This window comes from Silurus meridionalis, chromosome 11 (assembly GCF_014805685.1).
Source record: "Silurus meridionalis isolate SWU-2019-XX chromosome 11, ASM1480568v1, whole genome shotgun sequence".
In the NCBI taxonomy this organism is placed as follows: Eukaryota; Metazoa; Chordata; class Actinopteri; order Siluriformes; family Siluridae; genus Silurus; species Silurus meridionalis.
In genome coordinates this window covers 11635846-11657629 of record NC_060894.1, presented here as the reverse complement: position 1 = coordinate 11657629, position 21784 = coordinate 11635846, and the positions used below count along the sequence as shown (strand labels likewise).

The following is a 21784-nucleotide window of genomic DNA, read 5'->3' as shown; positions in this document are numbered from 1 at the left end:
AACCACGTGACCAGCCTATCCCAGCGCGTGACGTCATACCATGAAACACGACGCTTCACTGAACGCGGCGACGAAAGAAAATTGTATTACGTATAGTATACAGTCAAAACATATAACAGCAAGAGTGATACAACAATACAAGATAAATTGAAACTTCTTTCAAAGTAAATAAAAAAGCACTATTTAAGCTGCAGGTGATAACTATAAGACTGTTGCAGGTATCTGTATTGTGCAGAACTCAACTACTTCTACATAACAACCTACACTACAGAACTTTTAACTTTCATTTCAATTAATTTTGATTTGTATAGCGCTTTTTACAATCGACATTGTCTCGAAGCAGATGTACACATATAATGTGGTAAGAAGGAATTAATACGTTTCTTCTTCTTTCTCTTTCGGCTTCTCCCTTTAGGGGTCGCCACAGCGGATCATCCGTCTCCATACCCCCTGTTCTCTATGGCATAAGTAAGAAACCTTGAGAGTAACCAGACTCAACCTCAGACTTAAACCTTTGAGATGGATGGGCTACAGTAAACGAAAAACCATATAATTTTACCCCTATTATTAGCACAAACTGACCCATACTCACATTGCAGATTAAATCTAGTAAAAGCCCAGATGATTTTTCTTATTGTACAGTTTCTATTGCTTTGTACCCAAATCATAGAAAACCAGATTATTTATATATTATACAATATATTAGATCTGCCACAATTTGGTTTAAAACAAACCGAAACACTGCTTGTAGGTGGATTGTGAATGTGGCTGTATGAATGTATGTAGATGGTACTGTGATGTCCTGGCATTCCATTTAGGGTGTATTTGTGCTTCATGCCCACTGGATATTACAGGATATTATCCAGAACCAGCAGTTCTTTATGGGGACACACAGAGGTATGGAAATTTAGACATGGAGATTATTATAAAAAATAATCAATGAGGTTAATTTCTCTATTGATAATCACTGAGTATAAGCTCTATTAAATTGGTTTGTTTTATTAAAATTGAGTTTGTTTTAAGTCTTACTTATTTTCTCAGATTTTTGTAGAGCATTAGGTTGGAAAGTATTCTTTACTCTAGTCTTCTTTCTTTTATTTTTCAGATGTTCTGCACATTATCTTAAAGTCATCAGTGCCTTCTCTCAACCCAATAAACTCATTTGTTATTTCACTCTTTATTGACAGTAAGTTTTGAATGAATTTAGTCAGTATTTCCCTGCCCCCATATGAATGTATTTGGCAGTGCTTTTTCAGCTTATTTTAGCTTTCCAGTCATTAGGTAGAGTGGAAATTGAGGAATTTCCCTGCTAATGCTTTAATGACGTTCTAAAGAAAAACTACAAGCTTTATCTAGGTTTAGAAGTATAACAATGTAGTGTAAGCTTTAATGTAATTAACACTTTTTACTGAGTTACTTTTCTGTCTAGGTCTAGATGAACATGGAAGTTAGAACAATAAGGTCACAAGTTTTTACGAAGGCTATTCAACAAACGAGATTACACCATTTAAGAAGTAGAGAAAAACATGAGGTATAAACATTTTCCAACTAGTTTACACATTTCTTGAGTATTAATGAATGTATAATGAATGAGTATGTAATGTACCATTTGATGCATGTCTAGTCAGGAATCAGTAAGGAAACATTTATTTACAGTTTATAAAAGGAGTATCCATTGTCAGGGCTTTCTTGGTTTCTTGGTGACATAACATCCTGTGCTTTTTGTCCTTTTAACTAAACAAGAGAGAGAATAAAAGAGGGGAGAGAGAGAGAGAGAGAGAGAGAGAGAGAGAGAGAGAGAGAGAGAGAGAGAGCATGTGTGACTAAAGAAACAAGACAAAAAAAATTCAGTTATCATGGAACTGTAATGTGCTCTATTATTAAACTATTTTAGCTGTTCATTAACTGAAAACTGGAAAATGCATTAACTAATTGGCGAATATTGTGGATAACATTAAGTATAACTATGTAATTATTCATATTACGTAATTATTCATATTATTCATAAAACTCAATAATATATATATACAGTATAGATAGATAGATAGATAGATAGATAGATAGATAGATAGATAGATAGATAGATAGATAGATAGATAGATATAGATACACACACACACACACACACACACACACACACACACACACACTTAAATTGCTGACAAACTGCTGTGGTATGAAAGGTATATGCATTCTAACATATGTTAATGCACTATACATTGTGTGTGTGTATATATATATATATATATATATATATATATATATATATATATATATATGCATCTGCAAATCACTTCACAAAAAGTACACCAGCAAATGTTAACACGTGAACACGTGTATGACTGGAGGTACAGTATCAAACTCTGTCAAAACAAAACAGAAAGCCAGAAAGCAACAAAAGATTGAAAATTTTTTTTAGTCATTTAGGAATTTGACTCAAAAGTCGAGTTAAGTTGTTAATACATTGAAAAGGACTCTGCTGTATCTCGGTGGAAAAAGGAGCTCTGCGCCTTTAAGAGAGTTTTTCCTGCTCTACACACCGGCGCTGGAAATGGTCGCACTGTGGAATTTATGTGGAATTAATAATAGGTTGCTGGATCTCAGTAGCGATTGCTCTGTACAACTAAACCGAGGAAGTGACCGACAAACGACGAGTAGGACGATGAAGCATTTCACGGTAAATAAGTCGCCAAACTGGAGACGTGACTAGTCGTAATTTTGGGATTTATGACAGGAAATGTTTAGCTAGCCAGCTAGCGCGTAAACAGGCTGAGGAGCTAGCGAGCTTTCAACACCCGGATCTGGTTAGCTGACGTTATATATGTATATCAAATAGCAACAAAATAGTTATAGTACATGTTATTAAAGGTGACACGGTAGTTATCTTATTCACTGTGGTTCGTTTTATTGCACAGGTAGTCACAAAATCAATGAACTCGCTAGTTAAATGGTTTTGTTATGCGGTTGTACAGTAACGTTCATATTTCTAACACTTTTCTACCCTGTATCTTACTGTGTAACTTTTGTTATTAAGGAAAATAATCCGTTTTATTTATATGGAGGTCGATTTATAGTAAAACTATTCTTAATGACACATTAACAGTTTGTGTATACAGTGTGTAGTTAAATGGTAAATAAATAAATAATATATGTGCATTAGGCAATGTTCCAATGTACAGTGACTTTTAATAAAAATCAAAAACCCAAATTAACTTTGGATTGTTTTTCACAGGGTTAAACAAATCATAATCCTTCCCTAGGATGGACAATTACTTCAAAGCTGCTGTATGTGACTTGGACAAACTCCTGGATGACTTTGAATTAAACCCAGGTTAGAGGATTTTGCCTTACAGCTGATAATGTCACTTAAAAAAAATTGGATAAGTTTGCGATTCCTTGTTTTGTATTCATTTCCCTTCAAGACAGAGTTGCATACACTGTAATGAAACAAAATTTGTTTTTCAAAATTAAAAGAAAACTTCCTTAACACAGATAATATTTAAAAGAAAATATCTCTGATGATAAACTCGCTTGTGCTTGTGCTTTATTCTTTGTTATTCCTGTGGGAATATCATTGATGACAGTATTAGAAAGACAGTTGAATGTCAATTCAAATCAAATTTTATTTGTCACATACACACAGGGTACAACATGCAGTGAAATGCTTTAAATGTTTGGAGTTCAGTTTGAGTAAATAATCAAGTATTAAACTGGGCTCATTTATACTGAGTATACTGACTGCAGAATGAATAAATTATTCTGATCTTGATGGAGAGTGCAGCTGTAGCTGGGCATCCCTAGTTACATAGTTAGTTTCCTGTTTTGTTTCTGCTCAGTTTAGATGCTAGATGGTAAACCATTTTTAAATAATTTTAGTATTTCAATTTCTGTACTGCTATAATTATGTCATGATTCCACAGCAGTTCATATCATAAATAGCGATTTTTTTTTTTTCCTTTTTCCAGAGGAGGCTGAGAACTCTACAGCGTTCACAAATTCTGCATCCCAGGACCCAACTCTTTACTCGCAATACTTTATACCTGAGCGATCCACGGTTTCACAAACTCTCCCTGATGTAAATTCCCTGAATTATGGTCTAACTGCACCTATTAGTGCTCCTACACAAAGAGATCAAGATGCAAAAGGGAGGGTCTTGACAGGTGTTGACCTCCTATCCTCTGTTGACAGCAGAGCTTCCAAAAGCTTGACTCCTCCTTGTCCAGATAGATCCTTGAAACCCATATGTGATCTTGTTAATGATACAGGATCAGCTAGTCTCCCATGCACAAATAGTCACGATGCCTTCAAAGAGCCAGATGTTGCAGAGAAACAGGTTGAGGAGGAGCTACTGGTAGATTTTGATAGTCCAGCTGTTATATATCCAGAGAACTTGAAGCCTGGGCATGATGACTTACAGGGACTGGAAGCTGGCGGACATTTTGATGGTCCCTCAAACTGTTTTAGTTTGTTGGACGTTATATTGCCTGCAGCTGTGGAGAGGACTGCTGAACCTCAAATTATTTCAAATGACCTAGACCCTTTAGATAATGATGATCAGATTGAGCAGCCTCAAAGTAGCTGTCCAGTGCTGTCTAATTCATCTGAACTCCAAAGCAACTCCCAGTGCATTTTAGAACCTGAAATAAATCCTAATAGCCTGATCTGTTCACATGTAACACACGAGGACACTGAAGCTATTGCTGATGCCAGTACAAGTCTGCCAAATGTACCAGATAAGGAACATTCAGTCGAGAGCGGAAACGTGGACCACAAACTTACCCCTGCAATTGCAACAAGTGAAAGAGAATCTTCTCTATCCTGCCTTCCCATTAATGTATCCATGTGTGGATCTCTTGTGGCCTCTTTAGATCAGGAGGAGATGGAGGCTGATACCAAAGACAGCACAGAAATATCTATTGCTGAATCTAAAGAGACCCTGGTCATTGAAGAGACTGAGAATTTAATTGCTCCATCTGCAGAAGTTGTGGCATCCCAATGTCTTAGGCAGCCAGATTCTTCACCTGAGGATGAGCCTGAACTGGTAAAAATAATGTCAAACCAAGCAATGTCAACATCTCTTACAACTTCTCTCTGTAACAGAACTTTTGAATGCAGCTTATCTCATTCAGAAAATCTTATATCCAGAGATTTACCAGAGAGTAGCCAAGCTTCCAGCAAAGTGCAGAGCCCTGATTACCAAATAGAGTTTGATTTTACCAGTGATTACCTCCCTGAAAGTGAGCAGAATAGGATGCTGGTCACTGATGAAGAGCTAGATGCTTATCTTATGGGTGAGGCACAGAGAAACAGTTCTGAGGTATCAGCTGAGAAATATGTGGATGAAGGCTTTTCAGAATTTAATGGAGATTTAGAGGGAGAGTTGCGCAGCTGCCCAGTTGATTCATTTGCCTCACCTGAAAGTGACCAATCTCTTCGGTTTTTAGATGAGAGTGAAGATTCCAATGTTTCCTCCTCATCTCAAGAGAGTATTTCCTTCAAACCAGACCTCACACAAACGGATAATATGGAAGACATGCCGTGTTCGACTGAGAATCATTTAGTCTGCAACCCAAACCAGTCACCGTGTTATGGTGGAGCCCGACCAAAGCAGCTATCCAGCCAAAATATACGACCATTTCTTCCACAAGAGGGACAGAATAGCCAGTCTGAGGAGAATGTGTTGATTTCTGACGAAGAGAACATCTCTCCTGTAACTCCTATGCTGAGACAGATTTCTAACCACAGTGACAGTAACTTTAAAACTACCAGTCATGGTGACAGCTGTGATCACATGTATGGTCATGAAGAGCTTTCAGAGCCACCTCCCTACCCAGGAGAGATTCCTGGAGAAGCAGTCGATCAGTCAGGAACAGAGGATAGAGGTCTTGGATGGAGGCAGCCACCCTGGGTTCCAGATTCTGAGGCACCTAACTGCATGAAATGTGGACAGAAGTTCACTTTTACCAAGAGGAGACATCACTGCAGAGCATGTGGCAAAGTAAGTCACGTTCCTGGCTTCATTACTAAATGAATCATTTGAACGTGTAATGGTTAGGTATAAAGTGAAATCCTTCTTCTAGGAATTCTCCTGAAGCTCTAGCTTTCTTTGATAAATAAGGGGTGTCAAATAGAATAATGGATCACTTGATTTATCTCAGAGGAAAATGAATTATCACAGAAATATGGTCCAAATTTGACCTGTGAAGGCTCCAATCTAACCCACGAAATGAATTCTATGTGATTGTGAGTAATGCAACTTAAAGACAGCTGTTCTTCTATTTAATTCATTTACAATGTGCTGGAGGCTCTTGAGCTGGTCTTGGGCTGGAGATGGAGCTAGTCTATCTTATTCCACCAGGGGGTAAAATAGAGCAATAAACTCATTGCTGCCCACTGATATATGAAAAGAGTCTCATTTCATATAAAATACCATGCAAGTTCATTTTAGTGACAGATACAGTGACAAAGTGTATTTTGAATTTGAATTCATGTAAATAAATAAGCATATAGAAATCTTATGTTATCTCATGCCTGTGAAAGCTGTTGCCACGTTATCATTGTTCATGTTATTGTTCACATTCTGTGCTTCATTTTGCCAATGATAAATGTACACTGGTGATGAGTTGAAGGAAGTACCTCAGTGGCGAAACATAATAAGGGCAACTTCCAGAGAAGTACTGAATGATTAATTTATTAAGTAATTAAGCATTTATTGCCTCCCTTGTGCTGTGGCCTGTGTAAATCGTAAGCAGGCCAGGTTGACCTAAATTTTTAGACGGCAAGAGTGACTAAAAGATTTTCTCCATTTGGACACAGTTGATAGCTCATCAGATTATGCTTTAATGGGAACAGTAACTAAAGTTGTAGAAATTATGAGCAAAAGTTATAGTGGTGGCTTATTAATTAGAGTAGTTATGTATGTACAGAAAGACACATGTGACTGATCATTTGATACTGATCACATCTTCCACTCACACTTCTAAAATGATATATACTGTTACAAGAACTGAAGTACTCCTTGCTATAGTTTGCACGATGAGGCTGTTTTAATGGCTTGTGAGTTTATGCTGTTTTCCCTTTATTATTATAGTAGATGAGTCAGTGGGTATTATTTATGCCCCTTTTTAGAGCTTCTGAGACTGTCTCAATGTGAAGTTCAGAATATCTGAAATCTATTTCCAATGTTCCAAGCTGACTGATCATTGTGGTTGTAGGTATATTGTGCCATTTGCTGCAACCGTAAATGCAAACTAAAGTACATGGAGAAAGAGGCCAGAGTTTGTGTGGTCTGCTATGAAACTATACAAAGAGGTAAGTGCTTTTTTTCCGTTGTTTCAATTAGCATTGAATGCTGTAAGCGTTTGCCACAAAGGTGCAAAACCTTGGCAACTTTGTTTTCCGATTTCTGAAAGCACTTTTTTAAGGAAAATGACCGTCTGCCTCAGGGATACGTGAAAATCGGGTTATACTGTATCAATTAAGATCCGACTCTGTTTGGTGGCAAGTGGGACATAAAACAGCTAAATGGATTCTCTCTAATTTGTCTGATTCGGTCGCTTAAAGCTGCATATACTACATGTGAGAATTTGTTCAGTAATAAATAATTGTTTGATAGTGATTGATCAACACTACATGATTGGCGTTGGTTGTAAATAATTGTTGTGAGTCTCTGCGTTAATATTTATTAGACAAAAGAATGATAGTAAGAGGTTTGTAGTCAGGGTCATTGTGCAGCAGTGCTAATATTGGAGTTGCCTTGAAGAGTAATAAAGAGCCTCCCCTTAGGGGCCAGTTTTAGAGAGGCTGTCCACTAATCAGTAGTATTCTTAAATAGTCCTCCAGTGAGCTTGTATGTGGTTAATTGGCCCACCATTGTGCCACTGCACCCCCTAACTCTAAAAGATGAAGAAGTGTACGGAAGTACAAAAAAAAAAGCAAATGCTTAGCTAATATACACAATAAATGTGGTGATTACCACTACCATTTCTGTCATTAAAATTGTTTACACCTCTTGTCATGTTTTGGCAAAAATTCATGTGTATTAATGTAGGCTGAGCACTGAGTATTTTTCCATCAGTTTTCCTGTTAATAGATGGGACAGCACGTGATACGGAAGAATCTGTAAGGACTGATTACTAGCCAGTAATATGTAAAGAATGTTGGTTAGGATTTCTCACTAATCAAATTGATTTTCTGTAGAAAAAGGCACAAATGTAAGCCACAGAATTAATTTCATGCAACTATGTGAGCGAGGAAATTGTTGTACGGCAACAAAACAAGCAGTGATTGTTCTAAAAATTAGTTTATTTGCAGCTATGTAACTGTGCTAAATCCCAAATTGCATACTACTACTGTAATATTATTTACTGCTAGTGATTGTTTGGTTCATTGACCAATGCTCAAATTACTGTGTAGATCCATGTTTTCATTAACAGACTTCTGAAATTGAAATACAGTATATCAATAGTCCGAAACATAAACAAGTCTTTATTTTCCCCGAAGAATAAGAGAGCTGAATTTTGGAGTTTTATTTATTTTACATTTTGTTTTGCACTTGCACCATCTTCATTTTTGATACGTGAATTTACTGAAATTGAATTTACTGATCTTGTAAACACAAAACCTAAATATGTACCTAAAATCCAGAGAAAGGAAAGGTAAGATACAGTAGGAGAGCTGTAAAATCTATAAACTAAATACAAATATATTGTGCCTGATGGAATTTGCACCAGTAGTTTTATAGAAAATGAAAATAAATCCCCCTTTTATGCATGACTGAGACATAGCTCATTGAATTGTAATGTAGCAATTTGTTTGTTTCTATCTTAAATAAAAAAATCTTTGTTTGAAGTTCTGAGAAAATTAAAATTGTTTGCTTAATTGGCCAAGCCAAAACATTTCCCCTGCCTGATATCTCTAACGCTTATGCTACAAGGGTTTGGTTACTATCTAGTGAGATTTTCAAGTTAATGTCAATTTGTAGTCTTATAAACTGTAAACATAATGCATTACCTGTCAAGTGAACTCAGTATTTTATTGTTATTAACAGGAACAATCTTTATTGACAGAATTCTTTACTGTTGTCTTACTTTTAGTTTGAGCGAATGTGTTTTAGATTCTTGTAGGTCCTGCGGATTGTAATTGATCCTGTACGTGGACTTAAAAAGTTGCATAAAAGAATAGGCATTTAAGATACACAAAATAAACTAATAGGATATCGCATATCCAGATCATTGCTCTTGGGAGTTCTCATAGATCCATACTGTCAATCAGGTGTCTTCCAAAAGCATCTGTGTTCGTGTGTGTGTGTGTGTGTGTGTGTGTGTGTGTGTGTGTGTGTGTGTGTGTGTGTGTGTGAGTTTACATGTATTTAAAGAAAGAACTTACAGAAATAGTAGTATGATCCTATAATGCAGCACATGATGTTGATTCACACGCCCTATTCAGAAGATCTTAGTTGATGCTGGAATGAGTCATTAATTTCCATGTAATAGCATTAGACAGGCCATTGACGGCCTTAGTAAGACATGTGCTATCGTAGCCTGTGCTAATTTGCTAATTGATGCACTTAATAGATTTTGGTAAATACTACTGCTTTGTTTGTTCACATTCTTTTGTGTAGAGGAAAGATGTAATAGTAAATAAAATGTGTTTGTGTTGATGAGTCTTTACAAAAAACAGGTTTCTGTCAGTGCAGGTATATTTGCACATTAAAAATAAGATTAATGACCCATGTCAGTGCATGAGGGAGCACAAGACAGAGAAGCAGAGAGACTTATTTGCTGGGTGGTGCCTCTGGGCACTAGTTGTCCTTGACTGTGTGTGGCATAGATCCACCTGGGATGCACAGTTCTCTCAGACTCTCTGCTTCAGCTTTGGGCAGAGAGTCAGACACACACGCAGCCAATTGCACACTCTCGCACACACACAAAAACACACAAACACACACACACACTCTCTCTCTCTCTCTCTCTCTCTCTCTCTCTCTCTCTCTCTCTCACCCTCCTCTTCAGCGTCAGGACAGGAAAGCATACGTCACCTCCCTCTGTTTCTTTCGGTCGTTTCTCAGTCTAGGACAGCCATTTAATACAGACTCGTCCATCTTAGCAAGCATCTGATGGCGTGAGGAAGGTGAAACTGTGTTGTTATGGAGGTTAGACCCAACAGGAGCATGGCATGATTGCGTGAAAGTGGGCCGCTTACCATCTAAAAAGACACCCTGAGAGGAAAGAATGCCTGCCCGCTCTGTCGCTCTTTCTCTCATTCACAACACGTGCGATGTTCAGGCTGAAACGCTTCAGAGAGATTGAACTGAACAAATGACTACGATGAAACAGGAATTCAGGTTCATAGTTAAGGTAAGGTAAATTGCTAATCCTAGCAGCTTGATAAATACTGTGTAGGCTTTGTAATACAAGTTCCTTGAAGTCTCCTTGGCTTTTGTAAAGTGTCTTTCTCTTCTGCTTGTGCTCAGGACAGTAAGATTTATAGTATGGTTGAAGGACATGGGTTGACATCATCATAAGTCATTTAAGTGTGCCTGTGTGTTGTTTTCTGTTTATACTGCTGGTTTACGTGTTCACTCTCATCAGAACTGGTGCCAATGTAATTCAGTCTATGAGGTTCTATGATGCTTAATCAATATACCGCAAGGCGAGGCTTACTCAGCACTTTGGTTGGAGTCAGCAGCTATGAATGCCACATCTGGCACTAGATCCCAAAAGCAACTTTTATTTAGCTTAATGCACAGTCTCTGAGGTCCACTGTGGCTATCCAGTTTAATGTACTGTCTGTAACTGTATGCATATTTAGCTAATTGTGTTGTTTAGTTTTTTTTGTCAGTGTAAACTATCTATATTAAACCAGATTTACAGCCCTGTTAGCTCTGCTTTGTCTAACCAGAATAATGAAACTAAAATTATGTTGGTCTTCTGTTGCAATATTATTTTAGATACTGAACTAACTATAAAAACATTAATAGATCAGATCTGACAAAAGTTCTGATATAGTTCAGTATATATATACTGATATAACACAAGTAGCACACATTTAAGGACATGAAAATTCCTACAATCATGTAATTTTTATTTCTTTAAAACATCCTTCTGTTACAGCATAAGCACTGTTCAGTGTAATCACAAATGGGGAAAAAAAAGGGTTAGAGTGTGTTTTTGACTTGATGGACTTGTTTTGTTTTTTTTTCAGCTCAGGCCATTGAGAGAATGATGAGCCCTACCGGGCCTAGTCCAAATCCTAACATCCCATCCGAGTACTGCTCCACAATTCCTCCCATGCAGCAGGCTCAAGCAGCAGGAACCCTCAACTCCCCACCCCCTACCGTCATGGTGCCGGTGTCCGTTCTCAAGCATCCTGGTAATGATGGTATGCACACACTTCTGCCTTGTTTCAATACGTTTTAAGTGTGTTCAAGGCAAATGTTGCTTTAAAACTCACCAGCTCAATATGTGGGAAAATATCATTTAGTTATAAATGTGGCTAAGATACGGTTTATGAGTTCAGTTTTGGCAAATTCATGGTTCTAAATCTCTATGTACATTGTTATTCATTTTCTAGGATTCCCGAGGGAACAGAAGCATGTCTGGTTTGCTGATGGAATACTGCCTAATGGCGAGGTGGCAGATACGACTAGGCTTTCTGTAAGACCACGGAGGTCCTCTCAGGAGTCCAGCCCTGTTACGCCAGACCCTCCAACTATATGGGTAAAATTAGCTATGCAATAATACCTTTGTCCAAGTTAAGGTTACTTTTATTGAAAAATGTTATCATCGTTTTTAATATCATTGAGTCCCAGTATGAATATTAGACTGTAGTTTTTTCATTATGGTGCAGTTTTTTAGGCACAGAGTAACCTTGGTGTCTACATAAGCGACATAGATACAGACTATGTTTTACTTTCGAGGTCGCCAAGGCAGCAAAATGGGAATACTTTTCAACTGTGTGTTGATCTGTCTGAGCTGCTTGTGTCATTTTCCTCAGTCTACTAGCAAATTCCCTGAAGGAAGTGAGGGTACAGCACACAGCTCAGAGTCCAGTTCCGAGACACCAAGGAAGGCAGTCAACGGGCCCTGGGACTATGCATTACTCTGTGGCCTGGGCAGCTGTGTGGAGTGTGCTCCAAGTCTCCTGCCTGATGATGATGATGGGCTCCCACCTCTGCTCATCACCACAGGAGAGGAGGATGAAGGGGGTGAGAGCAGCTACATTTGATTTATTTTGTGTATGTTATAAACTGGAATTAAAGGATCACCTAAGAACAAGTTAAAGCACCCTTAGACATTTCATTAGTTTATGAATAGGAAAGAACACAGAACTGTTTTGTTAAAACAACACTGGACATATTGTACACATCAGTTGTTTAAACAGAATTGTTACAGCTTGTTTATGTAACTTGTGCCAGAAATGTTTATGTGGAATACACCAGGTCCAAGTCCAATTATATACAGTGAGGAAAATAAGTATTTGAACACCCTGCTATTTTGCAAGTTCTCCCACTTAGAAATCATGGAGGGGTCTGAAATTGTCATCGTAGGTGCATGTCCACTGTGAGAGACATAATATACAGCTGCAAATAAGTATTTGAACACCTGTCTATCAGCTAGAATTCTGACCCTCAAAGACCTGTTAGTCTGCCTTTAAAATGTCCACCTCCACTACATTTATTATCCTAAATTAGATGCACCTGTTTGAGGTCGTTAGCTGCATAAAGACACCTGTCCACCCCATACAATCAGTAAGAATCCAACTACTAACATGGCTAAGACCAAAGAGCTGTCCAAAGACACTAGAGACAAAATTGTACACCTCCACAAGGCTGGAAAGGGCTACGGGAAAATTGCCAAGCAGCTTGGTGAAAAAAGGTCCACTGTTGGAGCAATCATTAGAAAATGGAAAAAGCTAAACATGACTGTCAATCTCCCTCGGACTGGGGCTCCATGCAAGATCTCACCTCGTGGGGTCTCAATGATCCTAAGGAAGGTGAGAAATCAGCCCAGAACTACACGGGAGGAGCTGGTCAATGACCTGAAAAGAGCTGGGACCACCGTTTCCAAGGTTACTGTTGGTAATACACTAAGACGTCATGGTTTGAAATCATGCATGGCACGGAAGGTTCCCCTTTCTTAAACCAGCACATGTCCAGGCACGTCTTAAGTTTGCCAATGACTATTTGGATGATCCAGAAGAGTCATGGGAGAAAGTCATGTGGTCAGATGAGACCAAAATAGAACTTTTGGGTCATAATTCCACTAAACGTGTTTGGAGGAGGAAGAATGATGGGCGGTGTTAGCTCAGTGGTTAAGGCATTGGGCTTTGGATCAGAAGATCACAGGTTCAAATCCCACCACCACCAAGCTGCCACTGCTGGGCCCTTGAGCAAAAGCCCTAAAACCCTCCCCTGCTCAGTTGTAAGTCGCTCTGGATAAGGGCGTCTGCCAAATGCGGCAAATGTAAATGTAATGTAAATGAATGATGAGTACCATCCCAAGAACACCATCCCTACTGTGAAGCATGGGGGTGGTAGCATCATGCTTTGGGGGTGTTTTTCTGCACATGGGACAGGGCGACTGCACTGTATTAAGGAGAGGATGACCGGGCCCATGTATTGCGAGATTTTGGGGAACAACCTCCTTCCCTCAGTTAGAGCATTGAAGATGGGTCGAGGCTGGGTCTTCCAACATGACAATGACCCAAAGCACACAGCCAGGATAACCAAGGAGTGGCTCTGTAAGAAGCATATCAAGGTTCTGGCATGGCCTAGCCAGTCTCCAGACCTAAACCCAATAGAGAATCTTTGGAGGGAGCTCAAACTCCGTGTTTCTCAGCGACAGGCCAGAAACCTGACTGATCTAGAGAAGATCTGTGTGGAGGAGTGGGCCAAAATCCCTCCTGCAGTGTGTGCAAACCTGGTGAAAAACTACAGGAAACATTTGACCTCTGTAATTGCAAACAAAGGCTACTGTACCAAATATTAACATCGACTTTCTCAGGTGTTCAAATACTTATTTGCAGCTGTATCATACAAATAAATAGTTAAAAAATCATACATTGTGATTTTTTTTTTTTAGATTATGTCTCTCACAGTGGACATGCGATGACAATTTCAGACCCCTCCATGATTTCTAAGTGGGAGAACTTGCAAAATAGCAGGGTGTTCAAATACTTATTTTCCTCACTGTATGTACATACAAGGATACAATTTTATTCAGGCAAAAAAGATATAGCTTTGGTTTCCCCAATCAAGCATGTAGGATTCTCTACTTGTTCCATAAACATTTTTCTTGCCTAACAACAAGTTGCTGCAGTGTATGGGTTTGTTGTTGGTAATGAACACCTCATATTGAGTTGTATAGTATATTGTGGTGTTGACATGAATTACGCCTTGAGTGAGCAATTTGTAGAATCTTGCATGCCATGTGTCTCAGTACACGTACACCAAAATGATTCTGTTTATTGATGTTTTGTCAGTTTTTTTTTTGCATCAATGTTCTGTAGTAGCTCCTCTTTAGTTAGAAAAAAAATCCCGCTTCTATAAATAATTTGTGCAATACATTCCATGGTAATGTGTGTTAACTCCCTGTTGCAGATTTGTTAGTGGAGGAGCGTCCAGCTGCCTGTCAGATTATGCTGCTGCTAGAGGAAGGAGGTCCGAGACCCTTGACCTTTGTGCTCAACGCCAACCTCGTGGTCAATGTGAAGCTGACTGCATGTATGTATTTTAATAAGTTAATATATGAAATATAGTTTCATAGACACCATTGCTTAATTTATTTTGTGATTTTTGTTATTTACATATTGTGAAACTGAATCAATGTTCTAGATTGTGAGCGGAAGTGCTGGTGTTTAAGCTCTAACGGTCTTCAGGGAGTCGGTCAGAGAGAACTGGCGTTCATTATTGAACGTTTCCCTGAGGAGAACAGTCTGCCTAGAGACGTCTTCAGTCTTTACATCAACATATACCAAGATGCACAGAAGGGTATATTATTAGCAGTAGTCAAACCACAAGGAATATATCAAGGTCATGTTTCTACAGCCTCTGTGCTTCATTTGAGTCTCTGATAGCCTTTTTTTTTTTGACTACAGGGAAATATATTGAGGAACTTGGCAATGTGACATTTGCAGACAGTTTTCTGGGCAGTAAAGAACATGGTGGGTTCCTTTTTCTCTCTTCGAGCTTTCAACCTCTGGAGGGCCTTGGCCTGCCTCACACCTCCTTCCTATTTGGGGTCCTCATTCATAAATTGGAGGTACCCTGGGCAAAAGTGTTCCCTCTTCGCTTAGTACTCAGCATGGGAGCAGAAAATAATGGTAAGTCACACATTCCCTTTTGACATTAGCGCATATTATGGATAATTTCTTCAAAGTTCTCAATGCATAAGGGGAACGGTCACATTGTTATAAAGAGGAGGCTGTATTGTTTATAAGACTATATAGAGGAATAGTCAATCTTATGAACAATACAGAATTTGAAGCCACACTAATTTTCCAGCACATTGCTATATATTTTCACTCTGCTCATACTAAACATTTGAAATTTTAGCTGGGCCACTTTGCATTAATTCAGAAAATGATGGAATGCTTGTTGTTGGTGGCAAGAAACACGATTGCTTCAAAAAAATAATAATTTTGTCAGTATCCACTGACAGAGGCTTTTTACACAGGCGGTTTGATTTCAAGCAAACCAAAAAGAGTTTGGTTGATATACATGAATTCCACTCTATACTTATATATTAATTTCTGTATTCAGGTAAATGTACACACTTGGGCAGGTTTTTATTTTTCTTCTTCAGCCTTCTTTAACCCATGTTGCTTGGTTTTGTTTTTTTGTTTTTTTTTTTCCCCCAGTGTATCCCTGTCCTTTGGTTAGTGTCCGGTTTCGTGAGTCTATCTTTAAAGAGACTGGACATACCATCATGAACCTGCTTGCAGTAAGTGCCATCGTTCTACCTTACATTAGGTTAATCCTCCTTTGCTGAGACACAACCCAGATAGTCTTTTGCTGAATTATGGGGGGAAAAAGTTAAAATACAGAATGTGTTGTTTATCTCTGTATTGTCATAGCATGCATACAACATTATGATTGGAGTGTAAGTACTAGAAAGAAGCTGCTATGACCCGCTTTTGTAAATTTGTGACTGGACAGTCTTGCATTCAGCCCAGAGCAGTTCATCTCTGAGCTAAGATTCTGATTAGTCCTGATATATACAGTACAGACCAAAAGTTTGGACACACCTTCTCATTCAAAGAGTTTTCTTTATTTTCATGACTATGAAAATTGTAGATTCACACTGAAGGCATCAAAACTATGAATTAACACATGTGGAATTATATATGGAATTATATACATAACAAAAAAGTGTGAAACAACTGAAAATATGTCATATTGTAGGTTCTTCAAAGTAGCCACCTTTTGCTTTGATTACTGCTTTGCACACTCTTGGCATTCTCTTGATGAGCTTCAAGAGGTAGTCACCTGAAATGGTCTTCCAACAGTCTTGAAGGAGTTTCCAGAGATGCTTAGCACCTGTTGGCCCTTTTGCCTTCACTCTGCGGTCCAGCTCACCCCTAAACCATCTCGATTGTGTTCAGGTCCGGTGACTGTGGAGGCCAGGTCATCTGGCGCAGCACCATCACTCTCCTTCTTGGTCAAATAGCCCTTACACAGCCTGGAGGTGTGTTTGGGGTCATTGTCCTGTTGAAAAATAAATGATGGTCCAACTAAACGCAAACCGGATGGAATAGCATGCCGCTGCAAGATGCTGTGGTAGCCATGCTGGTTCAGTATGCCTTCAATTTTGAATAAATCCCCAACAGTGTCACCAGCAAAGCACCCCCACACCATCACACCTCCTCATCCATGCTTCACAGGGGGGAACCAGGCATGTAGAGTCCATCCGTTCACCTTTTCTGCGTCGCACAAAGACACAGTGGTTGGAACCAAAGATCTCAAATTTGGACTCATCAGACCAAAGCACAGATTTCCACTGGTCTAATGTCCATTCCTTGTGTTCTTTAGCCCAAACAAGTCTCTTCTGCTTGTTGCCTTTCTTTAGCAGTGGTTTCCTAGCAGATATTCTACCATGAAGGCCTGATTCACACAGTCTCCTCTTAACAGTTGTTGTAGAGATGTGTCTGCTGCTAGAACTCTGTGTGCCATTGACCTGGTCTCTAATCTGAGCTGCTGTTAACCTGCGATTTCTGAGGCTGGTGACTCGGATGAACTTATCCTCCGCAGCAGAGGTGACTCTTGGTCTTCCTTTCCTGGGGCGGTCTGCATGTGAGCCAGTTTCTTTGTAGCGCTTGATGGTTTTGTGACTGCACTTGGGGACACTTTCAAAGTTTTCCCAATTTTTCGGACTGACTGACCTTAATTTCTTAAAGTAATGATGGCCACTCGTTTTTCTGTACTTAGCTGCTTTTTTCTTGCCATAATACAAATTCTAACAGTCTATTCAGTAGGACTATCAGCTGTGTATCCACCTGACTTCTGCACAACACAACTGATGGTCCCAACCCCATTTATAAGGCAAGAAATCACACTTATTAAACCTGACAGGGCACACCTGTGAAGTGAAAACCATTTCAGGTGACTACCACTTGAAGCTCATCAAGAGAATGCCAAGAGTGTGCAAAGCAGTAATCAAAGCAAAAGGTGGCTACTTCTAAGAACCTACAATATGACATATTTTCAGTTGTTTCACACTTTTTTGTTATGTATATAATTCCACGTGTGTTAATTCATAGTTTTGATGCCTTCAGTGTGACTCTACAATTTTCATAGTCATGAAAATAAAGAAAACTCTTTGAATGAGAAGGTGTGTCCAAACTTTTGGTCTGTACTGTACGTCTTAGAGAATATTTGGTCCTCGATTGAGAAGGACCTGGAGAGTTGGAGGTACACGCTGGAGAGAAGGGGAATGAAAGTCAGTAAGAGTAAGACAGAGTACATGTGTGTGAATGAGAGGGAGAGCAGTGGAGTGGTGCAGTTGTAGGGAGAAGAGGTGGAGAAGGTGGAGGAATTCAGGTACTTGGGATCAACAGTGCAAAGTAATGGAGAGTGTGTTAGAGAAGTGAAGAAAAGAGTGCAGGCAGGGTGGAGTGGGTGGAGAAGAGTGTCAGGAGTGATTTGTGATTAAGGAGTGTCTGCAAGAGTGTTGAAAGGGAAAGTTTATAGGACTGTGGTGAGACCTGCAATGTTGTATGGTTTAGAGACAGTGGCATTGAGTAAAAGACAGGAGGTGGAGCTGGAGGTAGCAGAGCTGAAGATGTTGAGGTTTTCGTTGGGAGTGACGAGGATGGACAGGATTAGATGAGTTTATTAGAGGGACAGCGCATGTAGGAAGGTGAGGGAGGTGAGATTGAGATGGTTTGGACAGATGAGGGACATGGGGTATATCGGTAGGAGAATGCTGAAGATGGAGCCGCCAGAAAGTAGGAAAAGAGGAAGGCCAAGGAGGAGGTTTATGGATATGGTGAGGGAAGACATGCTGGTAGTTGGGTTTAAAGAGGCAGATGTAGAGGATAGGGTGGGTATGAAGAAGGATGATCCGCTGTGGTGACCCCTAATGGGAGTAGTCCAAAGAAGAAGAATTGCTTGTACTATCTGATAATTAAATGGCCTCTCAGTTGATTTCTGTCTGCCCTGTTTTTTTCTCCAGTCTTTATATTTCCCAGACATAATCCATCCTAATGGCTTACATATTCAGTCATGTGAAAATGAAAATACACTCAGGCATATTATAATAATTATTACTAATAGATTACTGCCTTCATAGTATTTAAGAGGCTAAATAGCAGCCAGGTGCTGTTAATTAAATGCCTTTCTTTAATTGATCATTAGCAAGTTTGACCACAGCTGTAAATGACAAGTTTCAGCAGTTTGCTGGTTTTGAGCATTCGGGTATGATTTAACACAAGAACGAAAGACATCAGCAATTGATTTTAGAGAAAAAATTGTTGCTGCCCATTGCTCTTGTATCGGCTATAGGCCAAAGACACAAAAAAGTCGGAAGTATGGTTTGTTTTGAACAGTTGTCAGGAGAAAGCCTCTAATCTTTAAAAAGAACATGGCAGCACAACTTAAGTTTGCTAAGAAAACCTAATTAACTTAACGTATCTTGACTTGGCTAAAGTAGTAACAGTTATATATCAATTTAACCACAGGACCTGAGGAACTACCAGTACAGTGTGCCTGTAATCAACAGCCTGAGGATCCACATGGAAGTGGGGAACATCTATATTGACATACCCAAGTCCAAGTTTAATGAGGTATTACCCTAAATGTGTTTATGCTTTCACACCATTCCTTGGTTGTTGATTGTTTAGCTAAACAAGTTTGTCACTTGCAGATGCTGAAAGTGGTGAATTCTTCCAATGAGCATGTAATAAGTGTTGGGGCGTGCTTCAGTATTGATGCAGACTCGCACTTAATCTGTGTCCAGAATGAGGATGGAAGCTACCAAACACAAGCCAATAGCATTCAGGGAAAGACCAGAAGAGGTTAGATGGTTTTCCTATATGTAGGCTTATCCTTTTCTAAAGTACCATTCTCTACTTAACTTTTTAATTCTTTTATATTTTTTAGTGACTGGCGCAAGCTTTGTTGTTTTTAATGGTGCTCTGAAGGCCTCTTCAGGATATATTGCCAAATCTAGTATTGTTGAAGGTACTGTGTCAATGACTGCTTAAGAAGCTAAGTTTCACAAGCTTTAAATAACACATGGCCAAGAATTAGGTAAATAAATCTAAATTAAGTATAGTTATGGCACGATTTGTGTTGTGTGACATTAGACAGCCCTGTTGCTTTTGGAATTTATATAAATGTCTCTAGCTATCAATATTTATTGAATAACTGTTTCTCTATCTGGGAATCCTTTAGATGGGTTAATGGTGCAAATCCCCCCAGAGACAATGGAGGCTTTGCGCCAGGCCCTACGGGATCAGACAGACTTTCAGATAACCTGTGGGAAAACTGAAACAGCGCCAGAGGACAGAGAAAACGTCAACATACGCTGGGTGGACTGGATGGCTCCCAGCAATACAGGGTAAAGCAAATGTTCTGCTAAATTTGAAGCAGATCAATACTAATTGAGAGCTTGTGGTAAATCCACTGCTTGTCTGATTTAATAGTTTGTCCAGTTCTACTAAGATGACTTTCATGAATGCTGAGTGCATTTAAACGATGTACACAGGGTATACAATTATTTAAAAGTTTAGTAGACTTAATTCAAGTTAAGACTTTTGAAGTTTTAATTTTGAGCTTAATTAACCAAAACATTTATAACCCAGCTTTTTTTTAAGAGTGGCATTCATTCTGGAGCAAAGAGTATGTACTCTTTGCTCCAGAATGAATGCCACTCTTAAAATACAGGTGGCAACTTAAAAGAAAAGCTTTGACCTGCCAAGAATTACCAAAACAGCTTTATTTCTCTTTGGTGTAGATTTAGAGAAACCTCTGAAACACTACTACAGCGTCTAAAGAACTTTTCCTGCAGATATTCTTTACAGATAAACTTTGTCTAGCGTGCTTTTTGGTCTTATTTAACAAAGCTGTTTGCCACATGGCATTCATTATGTTGCAAACTAAAAAGGCATTAGCACAGGAGTTACACAACTTTTATGCTTATCAAACCCTTCGGTGACTCCTGAATTCTTCCAACTTGTATAGAAATCACAGTCTAGTTTATTTATGCAGGACAAGTGAACCCAAAATATTCTAGAAAAGAAAAAAAACACCATCCTCTCAAGATGCCACTGGGTTTCCCTTGTCTTTGTCAACTGCATGTGTGTTATATTTTCAGCCTCATCAGTCCCATAGACAGGAAGTCTCTAGAGGGTGTGACTAGTATCCATGTCCAGCAGGACTCCGGGTTTGAAATGGATGGGCGGGCTATCAAGTGTACTGAGGTGTGTCCCCATTAAATTTGATTCCTAATGAGGGGGAAAAAAGCCCAATGTGCTCTGCAGATTCTTTTAATTGGTCTTTTTCTCCACTTCTCCACTTCAGGTTTTTTACCTCCTGAAGACCCCAGACTGCTCCTACTCTGCCATTCTTTCTTCCTGCTCTCAGTTCCAAAGGGAGATTTCCACTGCCAGCTGTGCAGCACTGTGTCCTCATCTTTCTGTCCTTATTGCAAATGGAATTAACCATCTTGCACTTCGAGTCTCTACTGACACTGACATGGTAACTGTTCAGTTAATAGACTGTAAAAATATGATTCATAACCCAAAGCAAGAAATTTGTACTATTGTAGTAGTGTGGCTTGCTCTGTCATTGCACTGCCTATTTTCGATTTTTTTCTTCTAGGTTGAATACCAAGCCGGTTCAGGTGGAAGCCTCCTGCCGCAGAAATATATGAATGAGTTGGATGGGGCTCTGATACCTGTTATTCATGGTGGAAGCTCCTGCGTCCCTCATCAAGCCATGGACATGGAGTTGTTTTTTTACATTACGCAGACCCTTTGAGTTTAAGAGCAGCACCCTCTACTGACAGGAATATTGTCCTTTCTTTAAATTAATCACGAAGCTGGACAAACGCGGACAAATAACTGAGCAGACTTTTAACCCTAATGAGGTATGGGAATGAGTGAAACTTCTGTGAACTGGCTGTAATTGATATCCTGGCTCCTAAAAGTTCTTAAGAATGACATTGAAATTTGTCTATACGGGATGTATCTTGTTTTCTGGGTGCATAAATAGTATTTTCTATGAGATTAAAGAAAATGAGAGGCACTGCATTCTTTAATCAGAAGGATTTTTGAGACCGTA

General features: G+C 39.1%; 1 protein-coding gene across 2 annotated transcripts; it reads left to right on the top strand.

Moving 5' to 3' along the window:
* Nucleotides 1-2521: 2521 nt before the first annotated feature.
* Nucleotides 2522-21753, top strand: zfyve16 (zinc finger, FYVE domain containing 16). Of its 2 annotated transcripts, none has more exons than XM_046861372.1 (18): nucleotides 2522-2677; nucleotides 3233-3331; nucleotides 3966-5998; nucleotides 7215-7311; nucleotides 11206-11373; nucleotides 11575-11720; nucleotides 11998-12208; nucleotides 14603-14725; nucleotides 14837-14992; nucleotides 15100-15324; nucleotides 15862-15944; nucleotides 19180-19284; nucleotides 19365-19515; nucleotides 19601-19681; nucleotides 19895-20060; nucleotides 20817-20922; nucleotides 21023-21199; nucleotides 21323-21753. In XM_046861372.1, the coding sequence occupies exons 2-18, from the start codon at nucleotides 3262-3264 to the stop codon at nucleotides 21479-21481; spliced, it is 4257 nt and encodes a 1418-aa protein (XP_046717328.1). In that variant the 5' UTR covers nucleotides 2522-2677; nucleotides 3233-3261; the 3' UTR covers nucleotides 21482-21753. The 2 variants fall into 2 exon arrangements, with proteins under 2 accessions (XP_046717328.1, XP_046717327.1); XM_046861371.1 differs by having other exon boundaries at nucleotides 11206-11382.
* Nucleotides 21754-21784: the final 31 nt, after the last annotated feature.